This window comes from Erinaceus europaeus, chromosome 17 (assembly GCF_950295315.1).
Source record: "Erinaceus europaeus chromosome 17, mEriEur2.1, whole genome shotgun sequence".
In the NCBI taxonomy this organism is placed as follows: Eukaryota; Metazoa; Chordata; class Mammalia; order Eulipotyphla; family Erinaceidae; genus Erinaceus; species Erinaceus europaeus.
This window is the reverse complement of record NC_080178.1, coordinates 34,607,815-34,632,059: the sequence shown is the minus strand read 5'-3', so window position 1 is coordinate 34,632,059 and position 24,245 is coordinate 34,607,815. Positions and strand designations below refer to the sequence as shown.

At 36.5% G+C, this 24,245-nt stretch overlaps 1 protein-coding gene across 4 annotated transcripts in view; it reads left to right on the top strand.

Annotated features, from left to right (window-relative positions):
• The window catches only part of METTL15 (methyltransferase 15, mitochondrial 12S rRNA N4-cytidine), a 177,717-nt gene extending 176,460 nt beyond the window's left edge, over positions 1-1,257 (top strand). For all 4 annotated transcript variants that reach the window (XM_007533521.3, XM_060176653.1, XM_060176654.1 and 1 more), the window contains exon 7: positions 291-1,257. In XM_007533521.3, coding sequence (XP_007533583.1) covers positions 291-736 — 446 coding nt within the window. In that variant the 3' untranslated portion in view covers positions 737-1,257. The remainder of the gene's footprint in view (positions 1-290) is intronic.
• The last annotated feature ends 22,988 nt before the right edge of the window (positions 1,258-24,245 follow it).

The window sequence follows — 24,245 nt, the reverse complement described above, 5'->3', positions numbered from 1 at the left end:
TTCATAGTGTTATGTATTTTTTCATCTTTAAGATTTTCGTGTCTTTCATATTCTGTACTCTTATTTTACTCCAGTTGCCTTTATGAGTTATGGAAGTTGTTTCTGATACAGTAATTACAAAGTTTGGGAGAATACCTGAAGTAGAAAAGGAAGGGATCATGAAATGTCACCATTTCCTAAGGAAATTGAGCTTGTGAAATAAACATAAACACACAAATGTATTAGATTCACAGTGGGAAATATTTATGTTATCCATTCTTTTTTCCTTCTTTTACACATTCTCTTTATAGGTGCATTTCCCCCATCTGCTATTTATGCACGAAAAGACTTGCTACAAAGATCCACCCATATTGCAACTAAGACTTTTCAAGCTATCCGCATATTTGTAAACAATGAACTCAATGAGCTTTACATAGGACTGAAGACAGCTCAGAAGTTTCTGAGACCTGGTGGTCGCCTTGTAGCCCTCTCCTTCCATTCGCTAGAGGATCGCATTGTCAAACGATTCTTACTTGGGATAAGCATGTCAGAAAGATTTAACCTGAGTGCTAGGCAACAGATAATACAAACATCACAACTGGATTCACTTCATGAAAGCAGTAAAGAAACAACAGTAGAAAGGACCCCTTTAAAGTGGAAATTGATGCACAAGAAGGTACTTACTCCAGAAGATCAGGATGTACAGGATAACCCCAGAGGGCGTTCAGCCAAGCTTAGAGCAGCTATCAAATTATAAGAAAATTGTTATAATCTATTCACCCAAGTGTTTGTCACAATTTCTTTTAATTTTTTGCATGCAATATTCCTGAACAGTGTGTGATTGTACTACATATGTTTGGAAATTGAGACTTTTGCATATTTTTTTCTTTAAAAGAAATGTAGGAAATATTAGCACAACACAGAAACTTCAACTCGGACATTAGCATCTCAAAACTGGAAAAGATGTATTTATTTTAGCATTACATGTGAGTTGTGAAACAGTCTTTTTTCTCTAGCCAGTAATCTTTTTAAAAATACTATATGTATGTATGTATATAAATATATGAATTCAAGCAGGAAAGTTTTTTTATGCTTGGGAACAATTAATTACTACTATAGCTTTCTCAAATATAAATATTATGATGCAAATTCTAAATTTGAATTGTTTTTGAAGTGTATCATTCTGATGTTATTGTTTTAAAGGGATTTTTCCAGAATGCCATGTTTCTATATATGTTTCTGTATTTACACAATAAAAATAAAGAATTGTTAACAGTGTTCACAGAAAATCTTTTTATAAAACTTATAAAAATCTGTTCAGGGCCAGGGAAATATATCAGCCACTTAGAGTAGTGAATTTTCTTATATGAAGCTTCAGAGGTTACAGGTTCAACTAGCACCAACTTATTGCCAGAATTGAGCAATACTCTGGTATATCTAGAGTGAAACTCGATCAAATGAATAAATATTTTAAATAATGTTAAATGTTTTATATTTATCATAGATAGCTTCAATACCTTCGATAGATAATAAAATATTTTATTAGTTGAATCACCATTTTTAATTGACATTTAAACTGATTTAGTCAAATCTATTTAAAATAGAAAGTTATATGGAACAGTCAGGATATTTAAATTAATGTATCCTTAATGTTTTTACTAGCAGATAGTAACTATAATTGTTTATTTAGGAAAAATTTCCATGGTGGCATATTCTTTAAAAAACTGATGATTTGGGAGTCGACTGTAGCGCAGTGGGTTAAGTGCAGTCGGCGCAAAGCACAAGGACCGGAGGAAGGATCCTGGTTCGAGCCCCGGCCCCCCACCTGCAGGGGAGTCGCTTCACAAGCGGTGAAGCAGGTCTGCAGGTGTCTATCTTTCTCTCCCCCTCCTCTCTCCATTTCTCTCTGTCCTATCCAACAATGACAGCAATGATAACTACAACAATAAAAAAAAAGGGCAACAAAAGTGAATAAATAAATTTTAAAAACTGATGATTCGCATGCCAACTTTTTAAAAAACTTTTTCCCCTTTTGTTGCCCTTGTTGTTTATTGTTGTTGTTTTTATTATTGTTGTTGTTGTTGGATAGGAATGAGAGAAATGGAAAGAGCAGGGGAAGATGGAGAGGGTGAGAGAAACATACCTGCAGACCTGCTTCACCACCTGTGAAGCAACCCCCCCCCCCCTCAGGTGGGGAGCTGGGGCTTCGAACTGGGATCCTTACACTGGTCCTTGTGCTTCACACCATGTGTGTTTAACCTGCTGCACCACCACCTGGCTCCCCACATGCCAACTTTTTATAAGTAAATGTGCATTTCCAACTTGTTATGCAGCTATTACTGAACTAATAAAGCATAAGTAATTTGAAGAAGCTGTTTCTTCTTTGTGGTATCATAAGACTTAAGAAGCAGGAGTTTCATCTGCTGAAGAGTAGATGAAATGACAATGTGATACATGGAGTAGAGAGTGGAGGAAGATTAAGAGAGAGACGGAGGAAAAAAATGCCTTAGTATTGACTAAAAAAAAACAAAACCAGCTTGGACAGCTCCATTAAAGGACATGTATGCAGTTGTTTCCTTAAGTAGTTATCCTTAAAATTGTATTTATCCTATTAATTTATTTATAATGCATTCAGATACAGAACAGGTTCATCTCCATTAGTTATAAAGTCTAGGGGCCAGGTGGTGGCATGCCTGTTTAAGTGCACGAGTTACAATGCACAGGGACCCAGATTCGAGCCCCTGGCCCTCACCTGCAGGAGGAAAGCTTTGCAAGTGGTGAAGCAGTACTGCAGGTATCTCTCTGTCTCTCTCTCTCCCTCCCACTCCCTCTCAATTTCTGGCTGTCTGTACCCAATAAATAAAAAAAAGATAATTAAAAAAATTTTGTACATACACCATAACTTCCTCAGCCACTTATCTGTTGGAGACCTGGGTTGCTTCTAGGTTTTGGCTATTACAAATTGTGCTGCTATGATCATAGATACACACAAGTCTTTTTGGGTGGGTGTTTTTTGGTTCCTTAGGATATATCCCCAGGAGAGGAACTGCACAGTCATAGGGTAGGTCCACTTCTAGCCTTCTGAGAGTTCTCCAGACTACTCTTCACAGGAGTTGGGCCAATTTACATTCTTACCAGCAGTACAGGAGAATTTCTTTGTCCTGACAACCTCTCCAGCATTTGTTGCTGCTACCTTTTCTAATGTATGACATTCTTACAGGAATGAAATATAAAAAATATAGCTATCAAAAATGGTGATTTCACTTTCTTCACCTCATCTTCGATGGAGCTTGAAGGAATCATGTTGAATGAGGTAAGTCAGAAAGAGAAGGATGAATATGAGATCATCTCACTCATAGACAGAAGTTGAAAAAAATACTACCGTTGACACCAACCTGCCTTCCCTGGGCAACCTCGTCATTGTGCCCTGGATCTTCACCTCACCAAAGCCCTACCCCACTAGAGAAAGGTAGAAACAGGCTAGGGGTATGGACTGACCTGTCAATGCCCATGTTCAACAGAGAAGCAATTATAGAAGCCAGTCCTTCCACCTTCTGCACCACATAGAGGTCATTGGCCCATATTCCCAGAGGGCTAAAGAATAGAGAAGCTGGGAGTTGGGTAGTAGCTCAGTGGGTTAAGTGCATGTGGTACAAAGCGCAAGGACAGGCCTAAGGATCCTGGTTTGAGCCCCTGGCTCCCTACCTGCAGGGGAGTCACTTCACAGACGGCAAAGCAGGTCTGCAGGTCTCTATTCTTTCTCTCCCCCCTCTATCATCCCCTCCTCGCTCCATTTCTCTCTGTCCTATCTAACAACGATGACATCAATAACAACAATAGGAACAACAACAACCATAAAAAACAAGGGCAACAGAAGGAAAAATAAATAAATATTTAAAATAAATAGGAAGCTTTCAATTGTGGGGGGAGGGATGTGGCATTCTGGTGGTGGGAGCTGTATGAATTGTACCCCTCTATCCTACAGTCTTGTCAGTCATTACTAAATCACTCATAGTAATTTTTTTTTTAAGTTGAAAAATAAGAAAACACAAAGCAGAACTTGGACTGGAGTTGGTGTATTGCACCAAAGTAAAAGACTCGAGGGTGAGGGGGTGGGGGGGTGGCTCAGGTCCTGGAACATGATGGCAGAGAAGGACATAGTGGGGGGGGGTTGAATTGTTATATGGAAAACTGAGAAATGTTACACATATACAAACTACTGTATTTTACTCTTTACTATAAACCATTAGTCCCCCAATAAAGAAAAAAATTAAGATAACAAAAATGTAAACTGTTAGATGCATGTGAATCAAATATAAACATAACATATGCAATACATATTTTAATAGCTATGCTAAAAATAGTACAATCCAAAAGATAAGGCGTAACTACTTAAATTTACCTTGGTCTTGCTTGATAATTCCTGAGCTTGTTTGCCACTTTTGTGTTATATGCAACGCTAACAATCTGGCAGGGGGAAAAAATATCTTGAATAAAATATCCTTCAATAAAGAAAAGTGTCATTTTTTTTTTAACAGAGCACTTGCTCATTTCTCGTTTATGGTGGTATCTGACATTGAACCTGGGATCTCAAAGCTTCAGGCATGAAAGCCTTTTGCATGACCAGTATACTAAAGTTTATTACTGCAGAGCAAAGGAAGGAGAGGGAAGGAAGAATATGGAGACCTTAAAACTGGGGCTGATAGTGTGTTACAGACACCAGTTTTGGGGAAATGAGAAATTATCCCCAGGTGTCATCAACTTTACTATAAACCATTAAACACCCACTAAAACGATAATAAATGCTTTCAAAATATTAAATTATAAAAGCTTTTAATCATTTACAAATATTTATTGGCATGCTACTTGTATAATTAGGTTGTGATTGTTTCTAGTCTTTAGTCTTTGTTCTAGGTTGAGTAATAAATTATCGGAATATGTTTGAAATGGATTGGAATAGTTTTTAGAAATTTCAAGTAATACATATAGCCTGATTGTATATAGCAATATATAAAGCCTGATTGTAAAAATGAATGTTCACTTCTTTTCTAATAAAACAATGTATAGCAATTGTTTTATATTTCTGGGTCTGTGAGTCAACCACTTTCACCAATGCATTTTTTCTAATTTATCAGTTTATTTGGGACATGCTGACTTACAGGACTTGCCAAGAGGTACATTTTCACATATCCCTGAGATAAGTGTCAGTATTCCTCATTTACCCCAGACTGTATTCCTTTACTGTAAGGCACAGGACCCCCAAGCCATTTTCACTTCCCTTTCAACTCCACCCTTTGTGTGCTTCCTTCTTTTTCTTTCTTTTTTTTTATTGATTTAATAATGATTGACAAGACCTTTGTGTTCTTTCTACCTATTCATTTTAATATAGCATCAGTCTTTGTACAGTTTTATACAATAATTTTAGAAGATTTTAGTTAATCACTTATTTAAAATGTAAATTTAATAACTACATAATTTTAGTTGGTATCCCTGTTATAAGTACTTTTTGTTTTTTAAATTGTACTGCATACAAGTCACTATATAATCTTTGATGCTTCTAAAGTTTTCTCTGAGAGATGTTATTCCTACTGTATTTTCTATTTCAAAGGATATGTTGTCTTAAATTTCTCTATACTGACTTATGTTATGACTAATGATTTAAAAAGAAATACAATATGTTTAGCTAGATTTAATTTTTTATTATCTTTATTAATTTATTGGCTAGAGACAGCCAGAAACCAAGAGGAAATGGGGAATAGAGAGGAAGGGAGACAGAGAGATACCTGAAGCACTGCTTTCCCCCTACAGGTGGGGACTGGGGACTCGAACCTGGGTCTTTGCGCATTGTAACATGTACATTCAACCAGGTGCGCCACCACCTGGCTTAGCTAGATTTCTGAAGTCAACCAATAGCTCTCAAAAAATTAGTGCAAATATTTGAAAGAAAAAAATCTATTGATTTTGCAGAGGATTAATCATTTGAGGTGTTTACAAAATTTTTTTAAACTAGTGATGAATAGAAGTGACATAGTAATGAGTTTGTGCCATAGTAAAGAATGGCTCATACCATTCTGGAGAAAGGTTGGATGCTGTGGTATCTTTCCTCCTCCACCTGTTGTCCTTTTCTATCTGAAAAATATCAGCTTTGAGTGATAAAACCTCAGAGTGATGACCAAAAAAAAAAAATGTGTGTGTGTGTGTATTACTTTTTTTATTTCATGCTATTTGTTTTGACCAAAGCACTATTCAGCTCTGGTTATTAGTGGTGTCAGAAAATGAGTCTGGGATATTTCACATGCAAGTCCTATTTGTTGTTGCTTCTCTATCTCAGGTACTATAATATATATAATTTGTTATTACTTTGTTGTTGTTTTGAGGTTTATTGCTTCTGGCATGCTTTTTTTCACATAGAAGATACTGAGACACAAACCACCAAATCTTCCCCCAGTGCAGCGTGGGCAAGCCTCTCACATGGCAAAGCAGGCACACTATTGAAGTTATCTATTTTCCAACCATGTAATATTCATTTCAACATAGATATTTTTCTTGTGAGTTTTGTGATTGTTGCAGTATACTAATAGTGTGTGTGTGTGTGTGTGTGTGTGTGTGTGTGTGTGTGTAAATAGCATTCTTTAATAAGGATAAACATTAAGATATAAAAAACTAGTATAGTCATGGGCCCTTTGGAATATAACTAAAATAGGCCTACTAACTATCTACAAAATGGAGAACCCAAAATCCTCATCTGCACTATTCCAGCCTTTAGGTTCATGATTAGTCAACAATTTGTTTGGCTTTATATGTTAACTCTTCTTTCAGCCACCAGGTTCCAGATGCTAACATGATGGCAGCATGGCTTCCCAGGGCAGATGACCCCACCAATGTGTTTTGGAGCCCTGCTTCCCCAGAGCCCCACCCCACTAGGGAAAGAGAGACAGGTTGGCAGTATGGATCGACCTGCCAGTGCTCATGTTCACCGTGGAAGCATTTACAGAAGCATGACCTTCCACCTTCTACACCCCATAATGACCCTGGACCCATTCTCCCAGAGGGATAAAGCATAAGAAAGCTATCCAGGGATGGGATGGGATAGGGAGTTCTGGTGGTGGGAATTATGTGGAGTTGTACCCCTCATATCCTATGGTTTTTGTCAGTGTTTCCTTTTTATAAATAAGAATAAAAATAACATTAAGATATAAAATAAATTTTGTAAGGTGCTTAATTAATATAAATTTAATGTCAAAGATGTATTTTATTTAGTACCACAATGCCATGTGTTTAATGTCAAAGGAATTTACCAAAGAAAAATCAGCATCACATTCTAAAGAGACTATTTTATGTTATTTTCTTAAATTTCTGTTTATAGCTACTATTTCTAACTAATGTTTGGTAACACACAGCATGATCTCCAGAAGTACTAAGAAAGTTTGAATATATGTATTTTAGGTCAGCAAAAGCATAAATTTTCAAAAACATTTAAAGTTAAATAGAATTAATTACAAAAGTAGTAGTAAGGGTCAAACAAAGGTGCACTAGGTTGAGTGCACATGAGGTTACTATGTATAAGAACTTGGATTCAAGACCTTGGGTCCAGCCTACAGTAGGTAAGCTTCAAGTGTTGCTGTAGGTATTTCTTTGTCTCTCTCCCTCTCAGTTTCTCTCTGTCCTATCAAGTATAGGAAACATTTTAAACATACTTTTTTAAATGTAATAGTGACAGTTCAAAATGTATGTCATTGAGATAGATTACAAAATAAATCAGACATTTTGGCCTCCTTTTCTTCTAGAATCAGCTGCAATTATTAGTCATTGAACAATAAAGCAAAGTAAAAATGCTATAAAACATAAGTAGAAAGTTACTTATTCGGAAATGTCACGTCTGCTGTAGCAGCCCATAACGTTAAATACTAGACAAGTTTCTATCACTAGCATGTGTACTATGAAGTCTGTCATTTTATAGACACTAAAGTAAAATCCAAAGCTGAAATCAAGCAGGATAATATTAACCATTTAAAATTTTTGATAACCTTCTTAACTCCATCTTTATACTTTAACCTACAATACTTGTCTGCTTTGTCCAAAGTGAGAAAGAATTGTGTTACTAAACAATCAACTAACATGGTTTCTTATTCTTTCACACAGAATGTATAATCCAGCTCTTAAATTGAGGCAAAGACTATATATAGGGTTGTAAATAATATTGTTGGTTTTGGTCAGAAAAATTAATTTGAATTTCAGTATGTATATAGTAACTGAAAATATGAACTTGGATATACTATTTAATCTCTTTTGTCTTCACTTATAGCACTTTAAAGATAGAATTGGTGCTTTCTCATCAAGTTACTATGAATCAAACAGAAAACTTTCAGTAAATATTTATGAATTCACTGAAAGTTATAATTACCAAAATGAAACTCTCACCATTTTTAAGGATCTGTGTTCTTCTTTCCTGCTAGTGCACAGTGTATCCTCTGTATTACTAGCAGCAATTGATTAATTTATATTCATTTTTATTACTTGAGAATTTTGTGCCTATTTTTATTTAATTTATACCCCCTGTGTTTGCTCTACCCTGACAGGACAGGTAAAACACAGTTTTTGTCCTGGTGGACATTTTTTTTTGTCCTGATGGACATTTATAGGAAAGCAAAATGGGGGAGGGGGAAGTACCATTACTGAAATTATTTGGCATTCATTTGTACTTGAATTCTTACACTTACATATTCAGTATGTAACTTAAGTGGTTCTTACAGTAAAATGTTCCAAAATATATTTTGATGTAGAAAGATTATATCTTATATTTGCGAGATATAAGATATAATACTGCTTTAGTAATATAACAAGATTCCTACTTCTGTACTTGGATGTCAATGACAAGAGATAAAGGGTCAATAAAATATATACATTGCAGAAGAGAAAGGGGGAAACAACTGGTGAATAATAAGTAAAATATCTGCATTCAAAATGAACTGCTGACTTTTTACATCACCACAGAAATAGATGTTATCAGAACTATGTCTTTGTAATTCCCATTCTTCTTACCTTCATCCTGGTGTTTAGGAATCTTTATCTCTAGTTTGTATTCAAACAGTTGTGTCTCAGTGAAAGGCTTATTCTTGTTCCTTTCATTTTCATTTTTCCGAAGAGTTAATTTAATTAGTTTTACTTGCCTCAATGCCAATTATTAATCTTTTCTCTGCTTGTATCTTTTCTGTCAACCTACAGACATGCTCCAAATTGCTTCTTGCTAATAGCAAATAGGTGGAACATCTTTTTTACTGTTTTTGTCTTTACCAAAATAGTACGCATTATTCTATTTTGTTTCATAACTTGATTCTTAAAATCTTCATGACCTCTAAATCCTCATCTATAAAATTTCAGTATGTTCAATTTATAAGTTATTCTATAATGAAGTAATGGTAATTTTTTTTTTTTTTTTTTTGCCTCTAAGGTTATTGCTGGGGCTCAGTGTCTGCACTACAAATCCACTGCTCCTGGAGGACATTTTTCCCATTTTGTTGCCCTTGTTGTTATTGTTGTCATTGCTGCTGTTGTTGGATAGGACAAACAGATATTGAGAGAAGAGGGGAAGACAGAGAGGAGAAGAGAAAGCTGCAGACCTGTTTCACCACCAGTGAAGCTACCCCCCTGCAGCTCAGGAGCCAAGGGTTCGGACTGTGATCCTTATGGCAATCCTTGTGTTTTGGGTCATGTGAACTTAATCTGCTGCTCTACCACGCAGCCCCCAATAGTGACTTCTTAACTACCAGGCTCTGTGTCCTAATGATTTATTTTATCTTTGCAATATATGATAATGTTGGTTTTTTTTTCCATTAAAAAAAATATGTTCTCTGTTTCATTCTCCAAAATAATTTCTTCTGTAGCATCCTAACACTGCTTCCTTCACTGAATTTTCCTCCTCTGCATTTATCAAGCCAGACTATGTCTCATGTGATTTGTTCACAAAGTATTATGTGGTCCTAGAGGCATATGTTTAGGTTAAATAATACTCTAAGATCATTCTGTGATCATCCAGAGATCTTGCCAAACAATTGAAGAAACTGATTATTCTTTCTGAATGGTAAAATGAAATAAAGTCCTCCTGGATATTGACATCAAATAAAATATATTAGATAGGACTTCAACTTTGGTAATGACAGACAATAATTAGGGACAACAATACTACCAAGAACAACTAAAAGTTTTATACGATATCTCATTGTTAGTATCAAAGTGCTAATCAGGAAGTGAAAACAATCTAGGAAAAAAAATAATAAATCCAAATATTTTTCTTCGGCATTTGTAGCTGCCAGCTGTCATTTTCAGATGTGACAACTGAGAAATTAAAACTGTTGACATTCTTTGGGAAAGTATAGGTCACCTAAAAGCCAACTGGACTTTGAAGGAATTGAGGTTTAGTTTCAAATCAGTCTAGTTTAGAATTGGTTTAAATTCTTACTGCTTCCAAAAGCAATTTTAAATACTCCCTGGGAAAAGGATGCTAACAAATCATTGCTATAATTTTTACAGACGTTGCCTATCACTTAGTCATGAAATCAAGAAGAGACAAGCAGTGATTAAAAGGGCAAAAATATATGAAGCAAAAAATAAAAAATTCTTATGGGGTATTCAGACACATGTTATAAGTATGTTCAAGGAAATTTGAAAAACTAAAATCTATAAAAATATATTCTAGGAGTGTGTTAAGCACACGTGCGCAAAGCTCAAGGACCCACCTGCAGGGGAGTCGCTTCACAGGTGGTGAAGCAGGTCTGAAGGTGTCTGTCTTTCTCTCTCCCCCATTGTCTTCCCCTTCTCTCTTCATTTTTCTCTGTCCTAGCCAACAATGACGACATCAATAATAACTACAACCATAAAACAAGGGCAACAAAAGGGAAAGTAAATAAATATATGTATATATTCTAGAACTGAAAAATACTACTGTGTTTTTCAAATTTAACCCTAGGCTGGCTTAAGAACAGATTATGTACAACTAAAGAGTGAAGTAAAAGATATTTCAAAAGAAAAAGGCTAATAAAATAGAGATACAAACCCCCCAAAAATGTGACATAGAAATGTGATATCTACGGGTTAAGCGCAGGTGGCGCAAAGCACAAGGACTGGCATAAGGATCCCAGTTCGAACCCTGGCTCCCCACCTGCAGGGGAGTCGCTTCACAGGCGGTGAAGCAGGTCTGCAGGTGTCTTTCTTTCCTCCTCTCTGTCTTCCCCTCCTCTCTCCATTTCTCTCTGTCCTATCCAACAATGACAACAACAATAACTACAACAATAAAACAACAAAAAATGGAATAAATAAATAAAATAAATATTAAAAAAGAAATGTGATATCTAATTAATTTTAAATTAGTATTGCAAAAACAAGATTTAAAATTAAATAGAATAAGAGCCATACTGGGAGATAGAGTAGCTAAAAGGTTTCCAAAACCAGTGAAAGACATTAAGCTACATATTCAAGTAGTCCTCAGACATTTTAGGAAGCTTTAAAACCTAGAAACCAAAATAAAAGCTCATTGGCTTTCTCAATGTTTATGGTCTATTTGGAGGGGAGGAGGAGGAGGGGGCTATTTTATAATGAAATCTAACACAAGATGTGAAAAATGAAAAAAAAAATCAGTAAGCTAGAGCCTTAGTAAAAATTAGTGTGATGATGTGAGAATCATTCAAATATGCAACCAAAAGTAAACAATAAAGCTTATGGCTACAAAAAAAGATACAATAAAAAGAATTCATCAAAATTATAATTTTATTTTTAACATTTTTATAGGGACGGTGCTTAGATAAAGAGGAAAGAGAGAAATAAAGCCATCTGTAGCACTGCTTTACCACTTATGAAGCTTCAACCTATGAAGGTGGGTCCCAGGGTCTTGAACTTAGGGCTTTGCACATGATGATATGTGTTTAACCAGGTATGCCAGAGTTTGAATCTGAGTCCTTGTTCTGGTTCTAATATTACTGCTTTCACACACATGTGCACACGCATGCATGCACACACATACGCACAAACACACACACACAAAATCCTACTGATATTGAAGCAGATGTTTTTTCACCATCTATATCTGTACATGTATATCTGTCATAGGTGTGAGGAGTTAGGTAGAAGGGGTAAAAGAAAAAAAGTGAATGTTGAAACTATACTTATTCTAGAATCCATCATTTTCCCTTGAAGATATTCAACATTGCTTTACAACCTGAGATAAATGTCAGCTACTAGTATAAGCTATTGAATTCCAAAATCCATGAAATATCACATTAACCTGTTTAACTTTCAGTTGTTTCTTCAAAGTATCAAACATTTCCTGATGGCTCTCAGATCTAAAGCTGTTTCTATTTCTCTGACTTAAAAGTTAGCTTCCCTCATCTGCGGATAATCTGTCATGAATGAATCATCACTGTTTAGTCCTGGCTGATGTGTATTTCATCTGTAGTCTTATTACAGTTTAGTTAAATTCACGAACATTGAACCATGATAAATCTGGATCAATGGCTAAACTACATAGGTCTACCTCTAACATGTCCCTCCATTACATTTTAATCTTTGGGGCTTTATTGGTTTCATAGATGACCTTTTATTCTGAAATGAATAGAAATCAAGTGACTACCAATTCATTATTTTACTGAACATCTACTTAGTGGCTATTGGTTAGATTCTGGGGGTGAAAGGATAAAAAGAAAAGCAGTGCTACTTGTTCATTTTTTTCCTTGAGTAACAAAGATGCAATGAGTTAAATGTATCATAAATGTCAGAAAAAAAAACATCACATCGAAGACAGGACCAGAACTACTTTGGGAATCCAGCAAATCAATAGAGCATCCAGAGACCACAACTCTGCCCAGTTGAGAAACTTCTCTAAAGAACAAGGAATATAAAAGATCACCTGAAACTGCAACAAGATGAGTCTGGGACTACTCTGGGAACCCACCAAGTCACTGGTGAGTGAAAATACACATGAATAAGGATAAAGAAAGGATCCTGAAGGCTGCAAGAGAGAAACAAAGAATTACCTACAGAGGAAAACCTATAAAATTAGCAGCAGATTTCTCCACACAAACACTACAGGCCAGAAGAGAATGGCAAAATATCTATCAAGTGCTCAATGAGAAAGACTTTCAACCAAGACTACTGTATCCTGATAGACTATCATTCAGACTACATGGAGGCATAAGAATCTTCTCAGAGAAGCAACAATTGAAGAAATCAACTATCACCAAGCCTGCCCTGAAAGAAGTTCTGAAAGGTCTCCTATAAACAGTCAGACCACCATAAACATGCCATATATCAGAACACTCTAAAAGTCTACAATAATGACATTAAAATATCTTCAATCTATAATATCAATAAGTATCAATGGCCTGAATTCACCTATTAAAAATCACAGAGTAGGAATATGGATCAGAAAACAAAACCCAACAATATGCTGCATATAGGACATCCACCTAACTCAACAAGACAAACACAGACTCAAAGTGAAAGGATGGAAAACTACCATACAAGACAATGGACCAAAAAAAGGGGGGGAGAGGGATGGGGCAGGGACAGCTATGCTCATATCTGTCATGATAGACCTTAAATAAAATTTAAAAAGATAGTGATGGACATTACTTAGTGCTCAGAGGATCAATCAATCTAAAGAACCTAATGATTATCAACAACTATACACCCAAGGAGAGGCCATCTAAATTCAAACATCTGCTGAAAGAGCTACAGCAATATGTTAACAGCAACACAGTAATAGTAGGGGACTTCAACACCCCACTCTCTCAACTTGACAGATCATCCAGGCAGAAAATCAACAAAGAAATGAAGGAGGTAAATGAAGATATAGATAAACTAGAACTACTGGACATTTTCAGAGTAAAAATGGTGATTTCACCGTTTTCAGTCCATCTTGGATGGAGCTTGAAGAACTCATGTTAAATGAAATGAGTCAGAAACAGAAGGTTGAATATGGGGTGATTTCATTCACAGGCAAAAATTGAAAAACAAGATCAGAAGAGAAAGAACTAAGCAGAACTTTGGCTAGAGTTGGTATATTGCACCAAAGTAAATGACTCTGGGGAGGGTTGGGGGGGGAGTTAGGTCCTGAAACAGGATGGCAGAGGATCTAGTGGGAGTTTTACTGTTGTGTAGAAAAATGAGAAGTGTTATGCATGTGCAAACTATTGTATTTACTGTAGACTGTAAAACATTAATCCCCTAATAAATAAATTTAAAAAAAGAAAAAGAAAAACACATTAGTGTGCTACTTTGCCACATTCTATGATCTAGGTTAAACCCTGCCCCCGACCGCATTGGAGGAAGTTTTGGATCTGCTTCTCTTTCTTTTCCCCCATGTTGTCTTGGTATCTTTCTGGAAAAATAATAAGAAAGTCATCCTGGAGTAGTGAAGTCTGGTGATTACAAAATAACTAAATAAGTAAATTATATAATGGGATATAATTATAGTGTGTTAACAGAAATTTTGACTGAAATCATTAATGGTTTGGTTTCCATAATTCTTGTAATGCCATTGATAGCCTTCTTGTCTTAAACTTTACTATTATTCTTTTTAAAAAGCATCTCTGTTAGTGATTTAACAATAGTTTACTTTATATTACAGGGGAATAATTCAGATTTAACTAACCAATAAAAGTTTGTGCCTTCTCCCACCAGCATAGTTCTCACAGTCTTAGAAAAGGTTTGAGTACTTTTTTTTTTTTTTTGGCAAGTTCATGTGCTTCTATTCTCTATATTCCACACAAGGTCAAAATCATGCAGTAGCTGTTTTTCACCTCCTTACTTTACTAAACATCATAAAGTCAAGTTCCATACCATATTTTTATTGCATTAAGTATATATCACATACATTGTTTATCCAGTCATCTGTTATGGTGACATGGTTGGCAAGGATATGGAAAAAAATAAGTAGTGGTACACTGTTGGTGGGAATACAAAGTGGTTCAGCCCCTGTGGAAAACAGTATGGTGAGTCCTCAAATGAATAAAAATATAAATACCTTATGATCCAGGACTACTACTCCTAGACATATATTCAAAGGACATGAAAACACTCAAACGAACATATGTTAATAGCTATATTATTCACAGTAATCAAGGAGTGGAATCAGCCTAAATACCCAGCTTACTATTGTCTTATTCACTGTGATCTCTGTATTTTTATCTCTCTGTGAGTCTATAAACATTCATATTTTTGCGAAGTGTAAACCCATGGATTTGGATAATCATCTGTCGTAATTGTGACACAGAAATCTATCTGAGTGAGTCATTTTCTTCTAGTTTCAGGATTCTAAGTATTTCTGAAGTCATACTCTCCTTTGGGAATCTAATTAAAATTAGAACTTCTCTAAAGAAAAGAATATACATGTAGACTTTGTAGAACACTAATGGTTTTATAAACCCTTCTTAAGTTCACTTTGGATTTCAGTTCAGTGATCTTTGCTCTTGGGAAGTAGTACAATTCAAAAAAAAAGGATAAGAAAAAAAGAAAGAAAAGAAAGAGAACAATTTAAACTACACTTCCCAAATCTGAATCTTTGATACTTTGAAGGGTAAAAGATAAGAAATTTTATCTTTCAGCTTTCTAGCTTTCTTTGAACTTCATACACAGCTTTAGAAGATCCCAGTCTTGGAGTCAGCCTACCTCACTAGGGTTTCAACAAGGTGCATCCTCCTTTCCAACACCTCACCCCCAGCAGTGTTGTGCTAAGCACAAGGAATATAAGAGATGAAATCAATTCTGAGGATTGAAACAAAGCAAATATTATAGACTCATGCTGAAATATACTGAAAGAACAGAAGTTTGATCCATATTAGAATTTTAAAATTTGAGAAGCCAAAGTAAAATAATACAGGAAAAATTAGTTTTAATAACATGTAAAAATGACTATATCCAATTTAATTTACTTCACACTCAATATAGAATAATGACAAGATAGTTTCTCTTTTTTGTGCTAAAACTTTAAAATGTATTTTACACATACAGAACATTTCAGTTTGCACTAACTGTTTCAAAAATGCAATACAGTTGTCTACTGGCTGCCAGATTGGACAGCAGGTTTAAACCCAGAATGAATGTTAATCTCTGTATATCTGACTTCGTTACAGCAGTGATTCATTTTTAACCTTACAAAAAATCCTCAATAATAACTAGGAATTAATGATTAAATATTTTTTTAAAAACTTTTGAATGAACAATTTCTTTTTTTAATTTACTTTTTATTTAAGAAAGTATAAGTTAACAAAAACATAGAGTAAGAGGGGTACAACTCCACACAATTCCCACCACCTAATCTCCATATCCCATCCCCTCCCCTGATAGCTTTCCCATTTTCTTATCCCTCAGGGAGCATGGAACCAGGGTCGTTGTGGGTTGCAGAAGGTGGAAGGGCTGGCTTCTGTAATTGCTTCCCTGCTGCACATGTACGTTGACTGGTTGGTCCATACTCCCAGTCTGCCTCTCTCTTTCCCTAGTAGGGTGGGTCTCTGGGGAAGCAGGGCTCCAGGACACACTGGTGAGGTCTTCAGTCCAGGAAAGCCTGGCCGGCATCCTGATGGCATCTGGAACCTGGTGACTGAAAAGAGAGTTAACATACAAAGCCAAACAAATTGTTAAGCAATCATGGACCCAAAGGTTAGAATAGTGGAGAGGAAGTGTTGGGGGGAGGGGGGGACTCACTGCAAACTCTAGTGTACTTCTGCTTTCAAGTATATATTTTGCACTTGTTTATGGATTTATGTGAAAATATGCTCTCTCTCACAGAAACTGGTGTATATCTAGGTTTTGGGACTTTGTTAGAAAGTGATCCACCTGGGATGGAATTAGAGAATGCTATGAAAGGAAAGGTCTCACCCGAGTAATGAAGCTGAAGGGATGTCATTCGATATCTGAAGTCTGAGCTGAAACATGTTGAGGAGGCGATCATTGTGTTGATTAGGTTGCGATTGGCTGATGCAATATTATTTGATATGAATTGGGAGAGGCATACGGGAAAGTGGGGCCTATCCAAGGGTTCCAGGAATGGGGGAAGTAGAGGCTCTATAGTGGAGATGTAAGGTTCCTGCTGCCTTAGGGTTCAAGAAGACAATGGATAGTTAATGTTATCATCACATTATTTGGTAATTGGGTTAACTTTGAAAAGACCTTTTGTTAGGGTTTGCTGTACAGTACCCAGTATCTTGTATATAGCTGGGCCACTGGTTGCCTCAGATCTACTTGGTCTAGGCTTTTGAGAATGTCCGAATATCAAATACACAGCCTATATATTAAAAAGACTCAGTCTGTGTTTTAAAAACTTCCAGACATACAATTAATTTTTCCCCTCTCATACTAATTAGCTAGTGATGTATATGACTACATTTTACTAGGAGTGTACATAAACACCATTCCCACCACACAAAGACTGTGACCCATCCCTCCCACCCACTCCCACCCCCCACTGTCCCAGAAAGCTGCATGTCTACCCCTCGCCACAGGGTTTTTACTTTGGTGCACTACTTTCAGTTTGGTCAGGTCCTGCTTTTAGTTTCCCTTTCAGATCTTCTTTCTCAACTTCTGTTGATGGGTGGGATCATTCCATACTCATCTTTACCTTTCTGACTTAGCTCACTTGACATAATTCCTTCTAGCTCTGTCCAAGATGGGTCAGAGAAGGTGGGTTCATTGTTCTTGATAGTTGTATAGTATTCCACTGTGTTTGTATACCACAGCTTTCTCAGCCACTCATCTGTTGTTGGGCACCTGGGTTGCTTCCAGGTTTTAGCTATTATGAATTGTGCTGCTATGAACATAGGAGTACACACCTCTTTTTGGTTGGGTGTTATGGAGTCCTTGGGGTATAACCCTAGGAGAGGAATTACTGGGTCATATGGAAGGTCCATGTCTAGCCCTGTGAGAGTTTTTCAGACTAGTCTCTACAGAGGCTGTGCCAATTTACATTCCCATCAACAACCCAAAAGGGTTCATCAGTCCCCACAACCTCTCCAGCATTTGTTGCTGCTGTCTTTTTTGATATATGCCATTCTTACAGGAGTGAGGTGGTATCTCAGTGTTGTCTTTATTTTCATTTCTCTGACAATCAGTGAACTGGAGAAGTTTTTCATATGTTTGTTAGCCTTTTGGATCTCCTCTGAGGTGAATGGTTTGTACATATCATCTGCCCATTTTTGGATGGGGTCATTTGCTTTTTTGGTGCTAAGTTTGCGGAGCTCTTTGTATATTTTGGTGACTAGGTTCTTGTCTGATGTATGGCATGTGAAGATTTTCTCCCATTCTGTGAAGGGTCTCCTTGTTTGTTTAATAGTATCTTTGGCTGTGCAGAAGCTTTTCAATTTAATGTAGTCCCATTGGTTTGTTTCTGCTTTAGTCTTTCTTGCCATTGGGTTTATTTCATCAAGAGGTGTAGGTGGGAAAGGGTTTTACCAATGTTTCCAAGTATTTGATTGCTTCTGGTCTGACATCCAGTTCTTTGATTCATTTGGAGTTGATTTTTGTTTCTGGTGAGATAAAGTGGTTCAATTTCATTCTTCTGCATGTTACAACCCAGTTTTCCCAGCAACATTTATTGAAGAGAGCCTCCTTCTTCCATTTAATACTTTGGGGCCCCTTAAAAGATTAGATGTCCATAGGTGTGGGGATTTATTCCTGGGCTTTCAATTCTGTTCCACTGGTCTGTGTGCCTATTTTTGTCCCAGTACCATGCTATTTTGATGATGATTGCTTTATAATATAGTTTGAGATCTGCGAGTGTGATGGCTCCATTTCTGTTTCTTTTCCTCAAGATGGTTTGGCAATTCTAGGTGTTTTCACATTCCAGATAAATGATTGTAGTGTTTGTTCTATTCTCTTAAAGAAGCTTGGTAGAACTTTGATGGGTAGTGCATTAAATTTGTATATGGCTCAGGCGACAATATTCATTTGATGATATTTATCTTCCAATCCAAGAGCATGGAATGTCTTTCCATTTCTTGGTATCAGTTTCTATTTCCTTGAGTAGCGACTCATAGTTTTCAGCATACAAGTCTTTCACTTCTTTGGTCAACTTTATTCCTAGGTATTTGATAGATTTTGCTGAGACAGTAAATGGGAGTGATTTCTGGATGTCTTCTTCTTCAGATTTAGTGTTTGCATAAAGAAATGCCATAGATATTTGTACATTGATTTTGTAGCCTGATACCTTGCTATATTGCCTAATAACTTCCAGTAGTTTTCTGCTGGATTCTTTAGGTTTTTCTATGTATACTATCATATCATCTGTAAATAGTGAGAACTTGACTTCTTCCCTTCCAATCTGTATTCCTTTGATTTCTTTCTCTTGCCTGATTTCTATGGCAAGAACTTCCAATACTCTGTTGAAGAGTAATGGTGACGGTGGATAGCCCTGTCTAGTTCCTGATCTGAGGGGGAATGCTTTCAGCTTCTGTCCATTGAGTATGATGTTAGCTGTAGGTTTGCTATATACGGATTCCACTATCTTGAGTAATTTCTTATCTATTCCCATTTTTTGTAGAGTTTTGAGCATGAATGGGTGTTGGATTTTGTCAAAGGCTTTCTCTGCATCTATTGAGATAATCATGTGGTTTTTGGCTTTGCTTTTATTTATGTCGTGAATGACCTTGAGTGACTTACTGATGTTGAACCAGCTTTGCATTCCTGGGATAAATCTCTCTTGGTTGTGATGAATAATCTTTTTGATGTGCTGCTGTATCCGGTTGGCCAAGATCTTGTTTAATATTTTGGCAACTATGTTCATCAGAGATATTGGTCCCTAGTTTCCTTTTTTGTTCTGTCCCTATCTGCTTTTGGTATCAGGGTGATGTTGGCTTCATAGAAGGTGGAAGGGAGTATTCCTGTTTCTTCAATCTTATGGAAAAGCTTACAAGTATGGGTACTAACTGTTTCCTGAAAGCTTTGTAGAATTTGTTTGTGAAGCCATCTGGTCCAGGACTTTTGTTGTTGCGGAGATTCTTAATAACGGTTTCAATTTCTTTGTCTGTGATTGGTGCATTTTATATACTGTAGGTCTTCTTGGTTCAGTTTTGGAAGGGCATATGTTTCTAGGAATTGTTCCATTTCTTCCAGATTCTCTAGCTTGGTGGCGTGTAGTTCTTCATAGAAGTTTCGCATGATTTTCTGGATTTCTGTGGTGTCAGTTGTGTTATCTCCTCCATCCTTTACAATTCTACTAATTTGAGTGTTCTCTCTTTTTTGTTTGGTGAGTCTGGCTAGGGGGTTGTTAATTTTGTTTAATCTTTCAAAGAACCAACATTTGGCTTCATTGATCTTTTGTATGGTTCTCTTATTTTTGATGTTGTTTATTTCTGCTCTAATTTTAGTGATTTCTGTCCTTCTGGTTGCTTTAGGGTTCCTTTGTTCTTCCTCCTCTAAGTCCTTGAGGTGTGCAGTAAGGTCGTTCATTTGAGCTTTTTCTTGTTGTTTAATATGTGATTGTATGGCTATAAGTTTACCTCTCAATACTGCTTTAGCTGTGTCCCAAATATTTTGATAGGTTGTGTCTTCATTTTCATTTGTTTCCAGGAACATTTGCATTTCTTGCTTGAGTGACTCTCTGACCCAGTGATTCTTTTTTTTTAATTTTTTTTTTATTTAAGAAAGGATTAATTAACAAAACCATAGGGTAGGAGGGGTACAATTCCACAAAATTCCCACCACCCAATCTCCATATCCCACCCCCTCCCCTGATAGCTTTTCCATTCTCTATCTCTCTGGGAGCATGGACCCAGGGTCATTGAGGGTTGCAGAAGGTAGAAGGTCTGACTTCTGTAATTGCTTCCCCGCTGAACATGGGAGTTGACTGGTCGGTCCATATTCCCAGTCTGCCTCTTTGCGTTGGTTAGGTTGTGATCAGTGGATGCAATATTATTTTATATGGATTGGGAGAGGCATACGGGAAAGTGGGGCCTATCCAAGGGTTCCAGGACTGGGGGAAGTAGAGGCTCTATAGTGGAGATGTGAGGTTCCTGCTGTCTTACGGTTCAAAAAGACAATCGATAGTTAATGTTATCATCACATTATTTGGTAATTGGTTAACTTTGAAAGGTCCTTTTGTTATGGTTTGCTGTACAGTATCCAGTATCTTGTATATCTTGAATATAGCTGTGCTATTGGATGCTTCTAATCTACTTGGTCTAGGCTTTTGAGAGAATCTGCATATCAAATACACAGCCTATATATTAAAAAGATTCAGTTTGTGTTTTGAAAAACTTTGAGACATACAATTGATTTTCCCCCTCTCATATTAATTAACTACTGATTTATATGTCTACATTTTGCTAGGAGTGTACATAAACACCATTCCCACCACCAAAAGACTGTGACCCATCCCTCCCACCCACTCCCACCCCCCATTGGCCCAGGAAGCTGCATGTCTACACCTCACCACAGGGATTTTACTTTGGTGCCCTACTTACAATTTGATCAGGTCCTGCTTTTAGTTTCCCTTTCAGATCTTCTTACTCAACTTCTGTCTATGAGTGGGATCATCCCATACTCATCTTTATCTTCCTGACCCATTGATTCTTAAGAAGTATGTTGTTGAGTTTTCCAAATTCTGTGACTCTTAATAATTTTCTGTTTGTTGTTAAATGTTAGTTTTACTCCACTGTGGTCTGAGAAGATACTTGGGATGACTTCAATGCTCTTGAATTTATTGATGCTGTCTTTGTGGCCTAACATGTGGTCTATCCTTGAATATGTGTTATGTGGATTTGAAAAGAATGTGTATTCTATTTTTTTAGGGTGACGGACTCTGAAAATGTCCAAGAGGTCTAGTCTGTCAATCTCTTCATTTAATTCTCTTGTATCTTTGTTGATTCTCTGCTTTGCTGATCTGTCTAAGTGAGAGAGTGGGGTATTAAAGTCTCCCACTATTATTGTGTTACTATTGATGTATTTTTGTAGTTCTTTCAGTAGTGCTTGATGTATTTAGATGGTCCCTCATTGGGTGCATAGATGTTAATAATTGTTAAGTCTTCTTGGCTGATTGATCCTCTAATAATTATGTACTGTCCTTGCCTATCTTTTATTATTTTATTTAATTTAAAATCTATTGTGTCTGAGATGAGAATGGCTATTCCTGCCCTTTTTTGTGGACCGTTAGCCTTTATGATAGTTTCCATCCTTTCACTTTAAGTCTGTGTTTATCTTGTTGTGACAGATGGGATTCTTGCAAGCAGCATAAGGTTGGGTGATGTTTTCGGATCCATCCCCCCACTCTGTGCCTTTTGATGGGTTAGTTTAAGCCATTGACATTTATTGATATTATAGATTTAATGTATTATAGTGCCATGGTTCAACAAATTTTTATTTGCTCTTATATATTGCAAGTATTATAGCGATGTTCTTGTTTATAAGAGATCTTTTAGAACCTGTTTCAGGGCCAGTTTGGTGATGGTTGCCTCCTTTAACTGTTGTTTGTCTCAGAAGGTTTTGATCCCTCCATCTAGCTTGAATGGAAGTCTAGCAGGATATATTATCCTTGGTTGAAACCCTTTTTCATTCAGGGCTCCATAGATATCTTGCCATTCTCTTCTGGCTTTTAGAGTTTGAGTGTAGAAGTTTGCTGGTAGTCTTATGTGTTTTCCCCTGTATGTGGCTTTTTGTTTCTCTCTTGCCGCCTTTAGGATCCTTTCTTTATCCTTACTTCTTCTCATTGTGACTATGATGTGTCTTGTTGTCTTCAAGTCTGGGTTGATTCTGTTTGGAACTCTCTGAGCCTCTTGAATCTTGATGTCCTTTCTGTTATTCAGGTCTGGGAAGTTTTCTTCTATAATTTCCTCTAGAATGTTTCCTTCTGTTTCCTTCCCCTTCATCTCTTTCTTCCTCTGGCAGGCCAATGATAGGAATGTTACTTCTTTTGAGATCATCCCATATGTCTCTGTTGTTGTTTTCAGTGTCTCTCAATCTCTTTTTGAGCTCTTTCACCTCTTTCTTAGTTTTCTCTAACTCATCCTCTGTCTGACTAATTCTATTTTCTGCTTCTGTTAGTCTGCTTTCCCTTCCCTCTGCTTCTTTCCTCAGTTCAGCTATTTCAGCTTTCAGTTCTCTAATTGCCTCAAGGTAATCAGTATTTTTCTTTGAATCTCAACTCTTGTTTCCCTAATACTGCCATTCTTTTCCTCCAATGTTGTTTTCATTTATGTGATTAATAAGTTTATTATTGCTTACATACTTTTCTTATCTATGGTTACTTCTGGCTGATTTGTAGTTTCTTCTGGGCTCTTGTCTTCATTCATTGGAGTAGCAGTTTTATTTGTTTTTGATCTACCCATGTTTTTGATTTATGTGTTTCTTATTTTTATGTTCTGTTGGTCCTCAGTTGTTGTGTTTTAAGTACAAGCAACACTGTACTAAATACCTTTATGGTAAATGCAATCACCAACCTCAGAAATTACAATAGTAACTGAAGCAAGAATTGAAGCAGTTTAATCACTACCAGTTAGCCAAACAATGTCTCTAGTCCCTGAAAAAATTGCAACCAAGTCCAAGTGAAGAAGAAAGAAGGGACAGCAAGAATAGACAATTATGCAAATCTACTGTCCACTGTGTATTCTAGGGGTAGCAAGAGGAGAAAGGGAAGTAGAGCAGAGATACACACAAAGAGAGTCCACTCGGAGTCATATTTATTCCCCCAAATAATTCACTAATGAATATCAGTGAATTCAGAAAGCCAAGGAAGAAGGAAGGAGAAAGGAAGACAAGATAAAAAAAAAAGAGGAACAAGGGAGTGAAAAGAAAAAAGATAAGAAAAAGAGCTATAATAAAAGAGAAGTGAAAGGAAATTTTTTTATTGATTAATTTATTTTTATTTTATTTTGTTTTTTTAATTCTCTAGTAGGAGGGAGAAGGGGAGAGTCTGTAGATGAGGTAGAAGTAGTGAAACAAGTTCCTCTTGCAGTGGATAAGACACCCAGTCCCCTAGCAATGAAAGATACCCTAAGAGTTAATTCTGATCAACCTAAAGGGGGGGAAGAGATACACCTTTATATAATATTAATAATAAAATAGAGCAGGGTAACAAACCTGTCCCAGATTGCCTCAAGCCTCCTGAGCAGAGGCAGCTGATTGTTAAGAAAGTAAAACAAAAACAAAAGAAACAAAAAAAACACCTCAAGAATAGACAAGAATACCAGGAATAGACAGTTATGCAAATCTACTATCCACTGTGTATTCTAGGGGTATCTAGAGGAGAAAGGAAAGTAGAGCAGAAATACATGCAGAGAGAGTCCAAT